Source organism: Lynx canadensis, chromosome C2, assembly GCF_007474595.2.
Source record: "Lynx canadensis isolate LIC74 chromosome C2, mLynCan4.pri.v2, whole genome shotgun sequence".
Classification (NCBI taxonomy): Eukaryota; Metazoa; Chordata; class Mammalia; order Carnivora; family Felidae; genus Lynx; species Lynx canadensis.
The window spans coordinates 44,184,484-44,200,739 of NC_044311.2; the positions used below are offsets into that span (position 1 = coordinate 44,184,484).

A 16,256-nucleotide genomic window follows, 5' to 3' on the forward strand; every position below is an offset into this window, starting at 1 on the left:
CAGAAAAAGACAAACACAGTATGATTTCACTTATATGTGGAAATTAATACACAAAAAAAGAGACAAACCAAAAAACAGACTCTTAACTATTAGAGAACAAACTGATGGTCACCAGAGGGGAGGTGGGTGGGGGGATGGGTGAAATGGGTGAAGGGCATTAACAGTATACTTACCGTGGGGTGCCTGGGTGGCTCAGTAGGTTGAGTGTCAGACTTCAGCTCAGGTCATGATCTCACAGTTCAGGGGTTCAAGCCTCGTGTCAGGGTCTGTAATGACAGCTCAGAGCCTGGATCCTGCTTTGGATTCTGTGTCTCCTTCTCTCTCTCTGCCCCTCCCCTATCATGCTCTGTCTCTCTCTTTCAAAAATAAATAAACATAAAAAAATTTTAGAAAACTAAAAGTATACTTACTGTGATGAACACTGAGTAATGTATAAAATTATTGAATCACTACATTGTACACCTGAAACTAATACAGCACCGTATATTAATTGTCCTGGAATTTAAAAAAAAAATTTTTTTTTAATTTTTAAAAAAAGAATGTATGAGACTTAAGACTCTGGAGTGTTGGTAAGCTGTTTCCACCACCATCTCTCCTTTCTGCTGGTTAGTTTCTGCTTGAAAACATTTTTCTGCTGAGAGTGCTGTCCCCTAATGTTTCTGTGGAGTGGACAAAGTTATTACAATAGTGAGAATCAAGGGACTCAATGGAGAGAGAAAATACACTGTCACAAGCCCACACTCAGATAAGCTGCTTTTAGTTTTGAAACAAGAAGCCACACTATATTGTTAACAACACAGGAAAGACTGAGAATCTTATAGTTCTTTTTTTTTTTCTCCCTCTTCCTGAAATATCCACCCCTACTCGCTCCACAAGGACAACTTTTTGTTTTATGTTTATTTATTCGTTATGAGAGAGAGAGAGAGAGAGAGAGAGAGAGAGAACACCCACGTGTGCAAGCAGGGGAGGGGCAGATAGAGAAAAGGAGAGAGAAAGAATCCCAAGAAGGCTCTGTGCTGCCAGGGCAGAGCCCGAGGTGGGGCTCAGTCTCCCAAACTGTGAGATCGCGACCTGAGCCGAAACCGAGGGTCAGACACCTAACTGACTGAGCCACCCAGGCTACCTGAGCATCTTATAGTTCTGACATCTCAATCAAATCGGTGAGGGTGTTAGAAGGGCAGTGTACTTTTTTAAAAATTATGTATTTATGTATATATAAATTGTACATATAACATATAAATTACATACACACTAAAAAATCTCAGTGGATTGCTTCACATAAAGTGGGAACCAGAATTCCGTGGATATTTAGAATCTCGGAGACCAGACATCTGAGCCAAAACAATGTTGGCCCACAAAATTTTCTTTTCTTTCATTGTCTGCCAGGAGGGTTACATAAGCTTTTCTTCAGTACCACTCAAAGCCTTGAGTAAAAGGAACGCACACAAATAATGAAAAGACAAAGGCTCCAAGTGGAAATTGAGTTGTATTTATTTTTCTTATACAGAATCAGAGAAGTAAAAACCAGTACCAAACTCCAGGTAAAATGGTTTGATATGATTGATTTGGCTGCATACCTTCTGTACGCACCGCATTCTAAATTAAAAATAAACACACATATGTCGTATTACAAAATGTAGAAGTAAATTTTCTTAAAAAAAAAAGAAGTTAAAAGTACTAGCACATAAATGATGTAGTGTTTTAGGGAAACGGTCTCTGTCAATCGCCTATTTTCCCAGTGAAATTAATCCACAATTTCCTTTTTTAACAGCTTATTTTTTTTTCTTCAGAAAAGTTGTACTTTCAGAAGTTACTGTCTAACGATGTCATGAGAACACAACTTATAATCAGCAACACTTCTCTCACCTTCTACAGAGAGCTTTTCTACCACGCTGGGGTCAACAGCACCCACCCCACACGCTGAATGTCCCACTCTGTTTAACCTGCCTCCCTGATGTGGCAATCAGTGAAAGAAATGGCCTTTCACATCCTGAATACTATGGGGAAACACTAGCAATTAGTTAGATTTAGTAGAATTGCAAATAGGTTTTGACAACGTATTTACCTCAAGAAAACGTGTTTTATCAGGAAAAAAAAAATACCTGGGAAGAAAGATCTCTGAAATTATTTTTCCATTTCAATTGTTAATATGCCTTTTCTGTGGCACAGGTATTGGATGAAATGTTGAAATTTGCTGATTTAGGACTAAAAAGACTAGACATCCTGGCATTCTTTTATAATAAGAAATATAAATAGCACCTTGTCATGAATTCTGCAGGGATTTTAACACTTACAATAATAGGAAATACCCTTTAAAAAGTTGTTCTTACGTTTAGATTTCTAGCTTTAGTGTTCTTTAACAAAGGCCATATTTTATGGCCTTAAAAACAAAACAAAAAATTACATCTGGCTTTGTCTATTAAGTAAACACGTAGTCACGGTTCATATTTAATTCTGGAAAAATATTTGTTATGTTCATTAATAAATGTTCCAACTAATTTCACTAAAGAAAAATTCTTCTAGTAGTTTCTAATGCCACAAGCTTACTAGGAAATTACTTCTAAAAATTGATAATACAAATCATCGATGTTTTAACTACTTTAAAAAAGAGGGTATCTGTTTCTTTTACACTTAATAACCTGAAAAATGAGTCTATAAAAATATTTTTAAAAAATACAGTAACACTGCTCAGTTTCGTTAGGTCCCTTGTTTTTTGTTTTTCTTAGAAAGAATGTACAACTCTTACTGCTCACAAAAGAGAAATAGAAATAGTGCTCCCTTCAATTTAGTAGCAACATAAACATCTACCCCCGTCTCTCTCAGAGCGCTTAGAGAGAGAAGGAATCAGAAGAACATAAACCATGGGTCCTTCGGGAAAAAGAAATCACTTCATTGTGTCGGAAGCAACAGCGGGCGTTATGCTCTTGTCCACAGACACGCTCAGCATCGTGGACAGGGCAACACCAGCCCTTCCCCTCCTTCTTCCACATAAAGTGCACCAAAGCCTTTTCTCCTACAACAGAGTCTACTGGTAGGAAAGTTGTAGTAGAAAATTGTTGCTTTGTTCGTTCGGGGCACCTCTCTGACCTCCTGCTTGTCTTGCTTCTGGGGTATCATCACTTGTCAATGTCCATTTCACATCTAGTCCTTTCCACTATATACCGTGACTTTACTACTTCATCTCTGACCTTTTCACTTGCCTTCTTTCCAACAAGATAAAATGTATTCTGCCTGTCTGTATTCTGGTAGATTGGAAAGGATCTTATGGAAGATCCCCAATAGATAAGCCCCCATGGGAATTGAAGGTTCCTCTCAGAGACCTGTATTATTAATGTCTTTCAAAAAAGATATTAAATTCATAGATTATAAATAATGTCAGTTCAAAATATTAAACAATCGAGGACTTCATCAGCAATGCAGGCAGAGGTATGTGCCGGCTGAACCTGATGCTCTCTCTCAGTCCTTAAAAGCTAATAAAAAATGTTTTTGGTTACATAAGAGGTATTGAGTACATATTTCATGCCTTTTTATACCAACTGTAGCAAACAGGGTTAGGATAACATACTTAGGAATCAATTTTACTGAATTCAGAAACGTAAGTCTCCACCATACACCCTCAGAGGGCATTTTTTTTTACACGTCAGTCAGAGATCTGCTTCATCCTTCAAACAGTTTCATAGATAAGATTATTTAAACACTTGAAATCTTGAAAGCAAAACTGATAAGCCTTCAGAATTTAAAAAGCAACAGTCTCCTGTGTGTGCCATCAGTTTGAAAGCTATGTATGTTGTCCTGATGTCTTCAGAACAGCTTTTCAAAAGACAAAAATACAGTTGCCACTGATTTATCAAAAACGTTTGGCTGCCCTTTGTCGTCGGCTACAAAATGATTGTGCTGTATAAAAGAAACATCAAGTTCTAAGCTGCAATTAAAAAAAATCCAACCTGTAATTTAAAAAAAGTTTTGTTTAATAAATGCTCATCATTAGTACCAAACTGGTCTCACGTTCCTGCTCCTCTCCTGCTAGAAGGACAAGTTGTCTAGACGCTACGCAGTAGAGTAATGATAAAGGACAAAGTACAAAAGACCATGTGTGCCTTTGCAAATACAGAGTAAAAGAACCATCAGGACCAGCATGGATTCAAAACTACATTGTATTCCATACAGCAGAGATCTACTATCAATACAATGATTTTTAAAGCTCAAGTTAAATAATTTTTTAAAGCATTTGGTACTACTGTCATCAGTACAGTTTTTGAAACTGTAAATCGGGTTTAATTTCATGTACATTTCCTGGACCGAGCCGCCTGTCACAAGTCACTGCCTGTGGTCAGCTTTCTGTGGCTTATAATCAATTGACATATAAATTTCAACTAACACCCCTAAAGCTTAGTCATGGGGCAGCAGATAGAAAAACAGAGAAGCAATTCTGTGTAATCAATTCTGCAGAAGCAATTCTGCACAGCCCCGGATTCACAGGAATTCGGGCCGGCAGAAAATGAAAATAGAGTATTTATTTATTTATGTTTCACTTGAGTTACTGTCAAATCCAGGCGATGATTAAACTGGCCACATGGAAAGGAGGGAGGGAGCATTGAGTCATGGAGGCAGAAAGTGGTATACCTGCAGACTTACTCTGCTCCATTGCTTTTTCCAAGAGGCCCAGGAAATGTCGGGTCACGGCTGCATCCAAGTTACAATGGTACTGATTACAGCCAGGTTAGAAAGGGCTCGCTTTTGTTGAGAGCAGACTCTACATCATTGAAGAGGGGGATCAGATCTTCAGATTCCAAAGTTCCTAGGTCAACGTTTGTTCCCGGAAGACAATCAAGAAAATCGGGGAAACGGGTCTGCTGAGGATTGATGTTCATGGGTGTCTGTCCTGCGTTTTCTCCTATAACAGAATAAAAGGTGACCATTTTAATTCCTTTAAGTTCTTGAAGAGCTGACAGCTCTCATATCATTAACACAGTCCTTACATTGAAACAGAAGATTATACTGCTACCGGTCTAAAACAGTTCATCTCTGAAAATTGTCAGCTGCCACGTTACTGAAACTGAGTTTGTGGGTGCTCCCTCAGAAGATATGCAGATGGAGAGTGCCTGGGTGGCTCAGCCGGCTGAGTGTCCGACTTGGGCTCAGGTCGTGATCTCACGATTTGTAGGCTCAAGCCCCACGTCGGGCTCTGTGCTGACAGTTCAGAACCTGGAGCCTGCTTCAGATTCTGTGTCTCCCTCTGTCTCTCTGTCCCTTCTCTGCTCGTGCTCTGTCCCTCTCTCTCTGTCTCTGTCTCTCTCTCTCTTAACAAACAAACAAACAAACAAACACATTAAAAAAGGGGCGGGGGAGAGGGATGCAGGTGCTGGGTGAATCCTTCCCTCCTGGGTAGACACGTGCAGGATGGATAAGCCCAGCAGATAGCAAGGCACTGTGGATCCGACCTGTGATCTGCACCTTCCCATGACAGCTACATGAAGAGCTGTTTTGTGAAAGGCTAGAGAGGCCCTCCCTGTAATAAATACCTTATTCCAGAGCTATATTCTAAGGATTTAATTGTAAGCTCATATTTACCCACGTCATCCCTCTTTATGCTCAAAGACAGTACTGAGGAGTTTCCTTTCACCATGTTATTAAAAAGCTGTCTTCATTGATGGCTCTAGGGATCATTTTGAAAGTATTTTATAAGGTGAGTTCTGCAAGACAGAAGGAGAGGGAAGATCCCAAGCAGGCTCTGTGCTGCCAGGGCAGAGCCCAACAGGGCACTCAAGCTCACAAACTGTGAGATGACACTTGATCCAAAACCAAGAATCGGACACTTCACGCACTGAGCCACCCAGGCACCCCTATTTTTTTCTAAAACAGGAAAAACAAGTTTATCCTCAATAATAATATCTTTTTTTTTAATGTTTTATTTATTTTTGAGAGAGAGAAAGCGACAGAGCATAGGTGGTACTGGGTAGGGGCAGAGAGAAAGGGAGACACAGAGTCCAAAGCAGGCTCCGGGCTCTGAGCTGTCAACATGGAGCCTGACGTGGGGCTCGAACTCATGACCCACCAGGTCATGACCTGAGCCGAACTCAGATGCTTGACCACCTGAGCCACCCAGGTGCCCCAATAATAATATCTTTCATCACTGTCTAATATCCATTTAGATTTTGTCTTGTATTATTATATGTCCTGAGTTTTCTTGTCTTCATAAATTCTCTCTTACCCTTTTTCTCTGTCTCCTGCCGGTTACGTAGCAGCTTACAATTCTCTTTGCTTGCATATTTAAAAAATGTTTGTCAAGAAGATCTATGTTCCATGATATAAACGAGCACAAGGTTGATAACAATATTTTGAGGAATTTGTTTGGTTGACATGATCTGCATGTATTACTTGTATTTTTTTCAGTCTATTGCATACCTTACCATTGTCTCCTAAAATATGTTGTATAAAAAAATAATAAAGTAAGTCCTGCGGATCACCCATCCTCCACATACACACACACCTGGCACCCCACAACTATCTACTTTTCTCACAATGCGTATGAGTCACACTGCACGTGAGCATATTAAGGTTCTGAGAAGTCTTGTTGTAAAGAAACTGGTTTTATTTTGTTTAGGCCACTATTACCTAATAAACCCATTTAATCATCCAATCCTATTGTGGCAGAATTTATATCCTAATGGAATTGGAGTCCACAGAACACAATTGAGAAAATGCTGTTCTAGAAAAGTGAGATGCCTGGGATATGACACGAACGACACATGTTCTTTATGAATAATACTGTAGGAGAAAATGTACTGACCTTGGTGGCAGTGGACTGAGCTTTTTAGCTGTGTGACCTTAGACACACTTAATTTGTCTGAATCTCAGTGTATCCATCTGAAATTGGGGCTGTAGGTATCTTCTTCCCACAATGGAATAAAGCACCATATAATGTCCGGTTCCAGGAATCACTCATATATACAAACTTATACAAATACCCACATACAATAACTACTGATTATGCTGAGAAAGAAAAACCTGGGAACTCCGTCACTGTTGCTTACACAATATCAGAACAACTGATTAATTCAAATAGCCCTGATCAATTCTGAAGGGATAAAATAGACCTCAGAGACTGAGGGGCATCGCTAACTAAGGCCAGCTTCCACCCCAGAAGCATTTGTAAGAAACTTGTTAGATTAGCTTTTGTGTCTTGTAAGTGCATTAGCCTTTCTGGAAAGGGTTCACAGAAATTTCATTATTCTGAGCAAAACCAGAGAAAATTCATTCTAACCATATGCATTTACTAAGGAGAAAAATCACATCTTTCTGAGTGATGAGGGAAACATAATCAAACTTGCATTTTGGTGATAGTAAAGCTTAATGGCTCTTCTATAACTCATACAGTATCAGTGACTCTTGGCAATATTTTGGAGGATTTTCTTTGCAAAAGGCAGTAATTTGAAAAATTAAATCACGTTTGACATGCCCTCAATATAGTGTTACTGATATTGAAAAACAGTATCAAAATAGAACAGAAAACCCAAAATAACTTTTACTACCCACTGGAATGTAACAGATGGAAACGAGGCTTACAAAAATGATCTACCCTGAAAAACTATCTGATCTAAAATGCTGGGTGTCGTTTTTCCTCATCTCCAGTTAAAACCATTCATCTCTATTGATTTCCCATGAAAATGTTGTCATCATAATACATTTTACTTTTAGCCAAACACAATCTATTTTAAAGAATTTCTGTTATCCTTTCTTCTCAGACATGGAAAGCATGAGGAGACTAGTTATAAGAACCTTCACTAAGGTTAACAATTTTAAAATCACTCTCTTTGGACCAACTTTGCAATCTTGGAGGGATATTTTTGGCCCTTGCCGTTTTATACATTTAAAAAGTGGGAGAGACAAAAAAAAAACAGGCAATTCTTAAAAAGATATGTTCTTCCGGTTCCTTCTCTCTCTAAGCGCTCAGAGAGACGGGGGTAGATGTTTATGTTGCTACTAAATTGAAGGGAGCACTATTTCTATTTCTCTTTTGTGAGCAGTAAGAGTTGTACATTCTTTCTAAGAAAAACAAAAAACAAGGGACCTAACGAAACTGAGCAGTGTTACTGTATTTTTTAAAAATATTTTCATAGACTCATTTTCAGGTTATTAAGTGTAAAAGAAACAGATACCCTCTTTTTTAAAGTAGTTAAAACATCGATGATTTGTATTATCAATTTTTAGAAGTAATTTCCTAGTAAGCTTGTGGCATTAGAAACTACTAGAAGAATTTTTCTTTAGTGAAATTAGTTGGAACATTTATTAATGAACATAACAAATATTTTTCCAGAATTAAATATGAACCGTGACTACGTGTTTAAAAAAACACGTATGAATATTCTGGAAGAGTGGATGACTTCCCAGCTTTTGCTCTCGTTGTTCCCTTTACTCTATTCCCCACCGCATCCAGTTATGGGTTGCATGTGTGATTTGCAAAGGGAGTGCTCAGCTGGCTTGTTTCCATTCATCATGTGGTCAGTGAATCTAACAGACATTTTCTAGCCACACTTGAGTTGTGCCCACCGCCAGTTGGTGCTCCAGGTTTATGCCTACTTCTTTGAAAGCCTTCACAGACATGACCCTAAATTCCCCAGGCTGACGCTCACTTAACCAGGATAACTTGGAAGCCTAGCTTTATCAAGTTCAATTTGTCCTTACTTCAGCCTCTCAGAAGGGGAGAAGAGAACTTTGGGCCAAACTCTGTGATCTCACGACTCCCCACAATTCCATGAAGTAAGCACATTACTCCCACTTATAGGCGAGAAATCCAAAGCCCTGGCAGGTTCTATCACTTTCCCAAAGTCACTACCGAGAAGTAGAGAAACAAAGATTCACCTTGGGTTGCCTATCTACAAAGACTATATTCTTTTCATTATATCACATAATTCCATATTTTGGCTTCAAAACATTCCCTACTTACCTACTTGAGGTCATTTTTAGAAGCCATAGAATGAACCCATCTTTCTTTCTTTCTTTCTTTCTTTTTTTTTTTTTTAATGTCAGGTTTAGATTTAGAGCTCCTGAGTCTTTTCTTATTTAACTTTTGGTTTTTATCTTTACTGGCTTCCCAGTGTTTAAAAGATGAAAGCAAACAATTATTAAATGTAGGAAGGAGCTACTTCATAAGGCTGTTCCAAAGGGGACACAATAAATCTCACACTGAAAAATAGATGAAGAAAGTAAGGGAGGGAAGCAGGAGGGAGGGAGAAAACCTAAGTAATAAATCGAAGAACAACAAAACAAACACTTCAAACTATTCTTGTATGACTCCTCACAAGAAGGTCTGTGCAATCGTCCAAACACGTCGATGACGAGCTGCAGGGAGACCCCAAAGCAGCTGGTCCATCCAACCCACTTCACTCGTAAGGTGCCCAGCTGAGTCTGACTCTTGTCTGACCAGTAGTTTAGCTTCAGAGCACAGAGAGCAGTCATCTAAGAGCACAGTGTAACAGATACAGGCACTGTGGATGATGGCACTGGGGAGAGGACTTCTTTTCATCACGGACAATTCATTTACTATCCTCAGTGATGATGGAGGGGAAATTTGAATGAATAATTGCCAACGGTGGACCCCTCAGCCGTCATTTATTTTTGGTTCTAGACTATCTTCTGGGAGTTGAGCACTTTATGATTTAATCTAGATTTGGCTAATAAGACCAAATTTGGCTTTTGGAAGGCCTCACTCCTGGAGAAGAAGAGGAGACGTGACCAGAAGCCAGCTGGGGCCTGGCCTAAAGGTGGGGCAGGTTGGGGACTAGGTCACTAGGTCAAAGTTACCCTGACTCTTCTTTTATATATATATATAATTTTTTTTTTTTAATTTTAGAGAAAGAGAGAGAGGACACAAGCAGGGAAGAGGGATGGGGTGGGGGAAGAGAGAGAGAGAGAGAGAGAGAGAGAGAGAGAGAGAGAGAGAGAGAATATCCCAAGCAGGTCCTTCACTTAGCATAGAGTCCAACACGGGGTTCAATCTCATGACCTTGGGATCATGACCTGCACTGAAATCAAGAGTAGGAGGCGCCCCCCCCTCAAAAAAAGAGTCGAACATCAAATCATCAAATGCTCAACCAACTGAGTCACCCAAGCGCTCCCTTTATTTTTTTCTTAAAATTTTAGAGAGAGACTGACTTCTTTTTTTATTGTTGTTTTTTTTAATGTGTATTTATTTTTGAGAGAGAGAGAAAGGGAAAGAGCATGAGTGGAGTAGGAGCAGAAAGAGACAGAATCCGAAGCAGGCACAGAGCCTGATGCGGGGCTCGAACTCACTAGGTGGGAGATCATGACCTGAGCCGAAGTTGGACACTTAACCGACTGAACCACCCATGAGCCCCTGACTCTTCTTTTTAATTGCTGAGGGATGTTACCATGTTGGGACTTGGAGCTGACAATTTAGAATCTTCTGAGTTGCTTAACTTTCCCAATGCCCACTACCAATTGCTCTCCAAATGCAGCAAATGACATGAAAAGATATGAAGTCCCACTTCACAAGAGAAAAAATGGTCCATATATTACAACTGCAAGCTAGAAGGGCATAAATATTCCACTGTGGAGAATGCAGAGTAGACGAGTGTGGACATTAATGCAATTGTGAGGGGAGGCTATATGAAGGAAGCAAGAAGAAGGGGGAGGAAGGAGGAAGGGAAGAAAGAAAGAGGGGAGGAGAGGAAGAATGAGAGGGAGGGAGGGAAGGGAGGGGAGGGAGGGAAGGAAGGAAGAAAAGAAGGAAGGGAGGGGAGGGAGGGAAGGAGGGGGGGAAGGAAGGGAGGAAGGAAGGAAGGAAGGAAGGAAGGAATGAGGAAGGAAGAAAAGAGGGTCTTGGGTTGGCTCAGTTGGCTTTTGAGCGTACCAACTTCGCATCAAGTCATGATCTCATGGTTTATGAGTTTGAGAGCCCCTCATCGGCTTCTGCTGCTGTTAGCTTGTGTTCTCTCTCTCAAACTAACTAAACATTTTTAAAAAAAGAAAGGAAGAAAGGAGGGAAGGGAGAGAGGGAAGAAGGCAGGAAGGGAAGGAAGAAAGGAATTTAAAATTCCGTGCCATATATAAAACTGCATTTGTATAAACTGTGGAAGAAAGGACTAGAATTTATTAATAGTGCCTGAGGTTTGGGTGGCTTTTCAGTTGTCACTTTATGTTATTGTTGAGATGACGTGTTTCTGGTGGGATGCAGAACAGAGAGGACCAAGGGGGCGATGCAAGTGTGCAAACACACTGCAAGTACCCGCAGGCTTTGCTCTCACCTGTGTCCATCTCGTCCACGTTGCTGAGGAAGTCCTCTGGGGTCGTCGGGACACTGTAGCACCCTAACCCAAGGCCACTGTCGGTGCTCTGCTCCCTCGAATGATAGGGCCCCCTGGGGAGCAAAATATGGGAGAAACTTCAATGCAAGCCCACACCAAGAAATTCCAAAATAAAACCACAGGTCACAAAAACCCTAAACTGGTGCAGTTCTGCCATTCTGTTCCACTTTCCAGGTAATGAAGGGAGGCAGACTTTGCACCTCCCATTAATTTTAAAGTATGCATGCCAATGTCAGTGAAATTAAAAGACTGTAGGCAAATAAAAGCGGCCTTTCATGGTAAATTGACACTGATTTCCTTTCTATCTCAAAATAATAAGTTGAACCATGTTCTGCAAATAGAGTATGATGGCATTTATATAAATTTCTTAAAAAAGAAAACAATGTTCAATATTACTTATGAATGCATACATTAACAACCAAAAGGAAGTATAAAAATATGTGTGATGGATACACCAATTTCTGAATAGTGGCTACCACTAGGGAGGGAAGAAGAGAAAGAGACAGATTTCAGTGGCAGTGGGGATGGGTTTAAATATTAACTATAATACTTAAAAAAAAAAAGATCTATGGCAGTATGGCAAATGTGAGTGTTGTATACATGGGTAAATCCTGTTATTTATATTATTCTGCACATTTGCAATATTTCAAGTCAACAATTTAAACAATTTAAAAATTTAAACAATTTAAAAATTCCTTTTCTTCATTATTTCACTTACTGTTTGTTTTCACCTCTCTTTCCGTTTTTAAAAACTTTCAGAATTGTATTTGTTTGTTTGCTACAAGCCTCTGCAAGAGCAGAAAAGACACAGGAAATAGAGAACTGCCCTTTACTTGGGTTGAAAAAGCTACAATTAAGGTTTGACTACTTCTACTCATAAACATGTTTCTGGACAAATTATCTTTTCTTTCTGCTCACACGCTTCATATTTTAAAAACATCATCTCTTTGTTTTAATTAATTTTTTTTTACTGTAAAATAGTTTTAGACCCACGTAGAAGATGTAAAGAGTACAGAGTTCCTGTGCACCATTCACCCAGCTTCCCCAAGGACATCTTACATAACCATAGTACAATTACCAACATCAGGAAATGGAGAGCTTCCCTCTATCCCCACCCCACACTTCAAGCTCCCCACCTTACCCCAACATAAATAAAGACCCATTATACTCTAAGACCACATAATAAAGAAAGCAAAAAGAAGTTACTCCAAAATGCTAACTTACCCATTGAGGAAAGGATCTGAGCTATTATTAGTGATGGATCTCATGTCTGGGGTCATGGCTGGCGGGTTGACAGCAGGCTGAACAGTGACTAGAGTCTCGGCTTCCATGGGGAGCTGTCTACAGAGGGCGGCTTCCTACAGAAATAGGACAGTCAGAGGGAGAGGCAAGTTATTCACTCATTTTCACGAGAATTGGAGCAAAGTATGTTTCACATGAAAACCTTTCGCCAAACACAAAGCACTTAACGTTTGCTCCCAATCAGTCAAAATCATTAGGAAATCATTACTGTTCTTTCTCTGGAGAAAGTCTTACTGGCATAAGTCACTTTCTGACATCTACCAAGTTAATGAGAAGGTCCACGACTATCTACCTCAGGATACTTCTGTAACAACTGTCCCACCCATCCAATTATTTAAATACTCAAATCATATAAAGGCGTCGAGACACTTTCTCAGAGACAAGGCTATTTTTATGCCAGATGCTCAGACCAAATCTAAGTCAATCAAAGCAACTGAACTCCTTTGATCTAGCAGGTACATTCTGGTCTTTGCCACAGTGTCAGGCTCTACATCAAATCGTATCTGCGTCAACCAGGAGAGCAAAACAACCCAGTTAAAAAGTTTGTTAGTCGGTCAGTTTTTCTATTTAACTAATCATTCTGTTGACCTGATTAAAATGACTGAAGGTTGCGGAACCATGCAGAGCCAAACCCAATCTCACTAACAACGAACTGATAGCATATGGATTTCATTACCAAAAATTAGAATGCTAGAATTATTTTTTTCTTAAGCTGGCATTACTTTGCCAAAAGAAGTCAATCCAAAAGGTTATGAATTTGACTGCAATTACTTTCTCTGGGTAAAACCTCCAGGGAGTCTCTCTCACTTTGACAACCATGAGCAGACATCAAATTCTTTTCAAATTTGCTGCTCTTTCCAGAGAAGAATACTTTATGTATTATGTTTATATGTATGTTTATGTTATTATTATGTTATTATTATGTTTATATGTATGTTTATATGTATGTTTATATGTTTATTATGTAAATATGTTTAGACTCGCATCCAAAACCAAAGTTCGGCCCTTCCTATATTTATGCCTATCAGTTTCCCACTTTCCAGCCTGAAGTCATTGGTCTTACCATCCCTCAAACCCCAAAACCATGGCTACAATGGCAAACAGAATATTCAGGCCATCTAAATTACGGTATCTTTGTTAGATCTCTTCCAGCCCTAACATGCTATGATTTTAGAGAGTAACTGCTGTCTAGACAAGTCTAGTGAAGTCATCGGCAATAAAAACTTTCGGTTACTAGAGTTCATTGTACTGTTACGGGGAGTTATGGTAGCGTGACTCTTATAAAACATGAGACACCTGATTGATAAGAAACTGCATTGTTAATTTGTATTGAAATAAACACCCTGGCTAGAAAGGGCCTCTGGCTCACTTCTGTTCTGGTGGCAAATAACCAGAATACTTAACACATTTTCTCCAGTAATCCAAAAAAAGCAAACCAAAAAAAAGGAAGTTAAAAAAAGTTTTTTTTAATGTTGATTTATTTTTGAGAGAAACACAAGAGCGCAAACGGGGGAGAGGCAGGTAGAGGGAGACACAGAATCCAAAGCAGGCTCCGGGCTCTGAGCTGTTAGCACTGAGCCCAACGTGGGGATTGAACCCACAAACTGCAAGATCATCACCTGAGCTGAAGTTGGACGCTTAACCAACTGAGCCACCCAGGTGCCCCAAATGGACTTTTTTTTTAAAGGTTGATTTTAGTTCATAATTCCAATCTTGGAAGTACTTTCTGAATAAATCTAGAAAAATTAAGTTGTTTTCTGGTAGTTGTTTTTACATTGTAGGAAATGTGCATTAGAAAACTTATTCTCCAACCAAAGCTTACCGAGGACCTCATAGAGAACCTGAACCTGAACCTGAACCTGGTGTGAGAAGACCAGAGTCCACCATGCATACTCATATACACAAACCAGTCTGAAAACATCTAGTCAATGATAAAATTTCTACTTCTTTGATTTTTTAATTTTTTTAACTTTTCTTTTTAACGTGTGTTTATTTTTGAGAGAGGGAGAGAGAATGGGGGAGGTGCAGAGAGAGAGGGAGACAGAAGATCTGAAGCTGGCTTTGCACTGACGGCAGAGAGCCCAACTCAGGGCTTGAACTCACAAACTGTGAGATCATGACCTGAGCCGAAGTCAGACGTTTAACTGACTAAGTTACCCAGGCACCCCTCTAGTGTTTTATAAACTGTGAATGCAGAGATCCCGTGGTCAATAAACTTCACGACACAAAAAATCAACTTTAACTAGCACATTCTATTTTCTAACCATTCTAAATAAATGTGGGGTTTACCCTTAAATGGTATGCTTTTAAACATACAAGTTGAAGAGACTGCTGCATTTCCTTATATCTGACAAAATTTTTTCACCATACATCTTTTGTTTAATTTTATCTATTTATTTTGGGAGAAGAGATAGTTTGTGGGAGGGGCAGAGAGAGAGAGAGAATCCTAAGCAGGCTGGGCACGCTCAGTGCGGAGCCCAACCCAGGGCTCGAACTCACAAACCGTGAGATCACGACCTGAGGCAAAATCAAGGGTCGGAAGCTTAACCGACTGAGCCACCCAGGCGCCCCTCTCACCATGTGTCTTAAGAATACTGGTTGAATTTCCAATACCAATGTGGTCTGAATTTAAATACAATAAGAATTATTTGTGGAACTTTACTGGATAAAAAATATACATGTACGTAATACATATGAACTATTTGTCTTCTATAATGACATGAAAGTAAAATGTTTAAATTAAAAGAAAAACTATCAAAAACTAGCTATAAAATATATAAATTAAACTTTCCTCTTCATTTAAATGATTGCTGGCATATTTCAAATAGATACAATATAAATTTTTACAAGACCGCTTGTGTGTGATTAAATACATAAATAAAATTCAAAAAGACTATAATAACCAAAGTTGAAATAACCTATACTATATTGGGGGAAACGTTTCACTGTGCCATCTGCCAATTCACATCTGTTCCCCCTATTTTAAATTAAAGATAATTGAAGTTCCATTCCTCAGCATCGTCATTTCCCCAACTATTTTGAAGGCTTGACCCCACGTCACCAAAAGAGGCAATGCTATGTTCTGTCTGTAGGGGGCTCACATTATCATTTTCCACCTTCAAATGACTGACAAATGAGAAAGAATACAGAAAGCGTGTTGAATGTACCTGAATAATAACTTTGAGACATCAATCATACTTGACTGAGTTAGAAAGTTATTATAGGGGGCAATACTCTTTCCAAGATTATTCTTGGATTACAAGTCATTCCACACAGCAGTCAAATAAGATCATGTTGGGCCCCTGCTCTACACCCTTCTGGATGGTGCCCCACAAAGCCCAATGTGCCAGCCCTGTCTGCTTCTCCTCCTGTGTCTCTGACATGCTCCCCTCACTCACTCCCTTCCCAGTGCTCCTCCCACTGCCATCATCTGTACCAAGTGTTCCCTCTACTTGGAACGTGCTCCTCGGATCTTCCCAAAGTTCATATGTCACCTACTATCTGCCTCCTACAAATGCTACCTCTTCAGAGACTGCATGAAAGTTTCTTCATAGCAACTTAAGTATTTCTTTTTTTAAAATGTTTTTTCTACGTTTATTTACATTTGAGAGACAGAGCATGAGCAGG

At 39.4% G+C, this 16,256-nt stretch overlaps 1 protein-coding gene across 1 annotated transcript in view; it reads right to left on the reverse strand.

Annotated features, from left to right (window-relative positions):
• Window positions 1-1,467: 1,467 nt before the first annotated feature.
• Window positions 1,468-16,256, reverse strand: part of WWTR1 (WW domain containing transcription regulator 1) — a 136,535-nt gene continuing 121,746 nt past the window's right edge. Inside the window, exons 5-7 of the mRNA XM_030329524.1 lie at window positions 12,552-12,685; window positions 11,268-11,380; window positions 1,468-4,894 (exon numbers count right to left, since the gene is read on the reverse strand). Of these exons, the coding sequence (XP_030185384.1) occupies window positions 4,710-4,894; window positions 11,268-11,380; window positions 12,552-12,685 (432 nt within the window). The 3' untranslated portion in view covers window positions 1,468-4,709. The remainder of the gene's footprint in view (window positions 4,895-11,267; window positions 11,381-12,551; window positions 12,686-16,256) is intronic.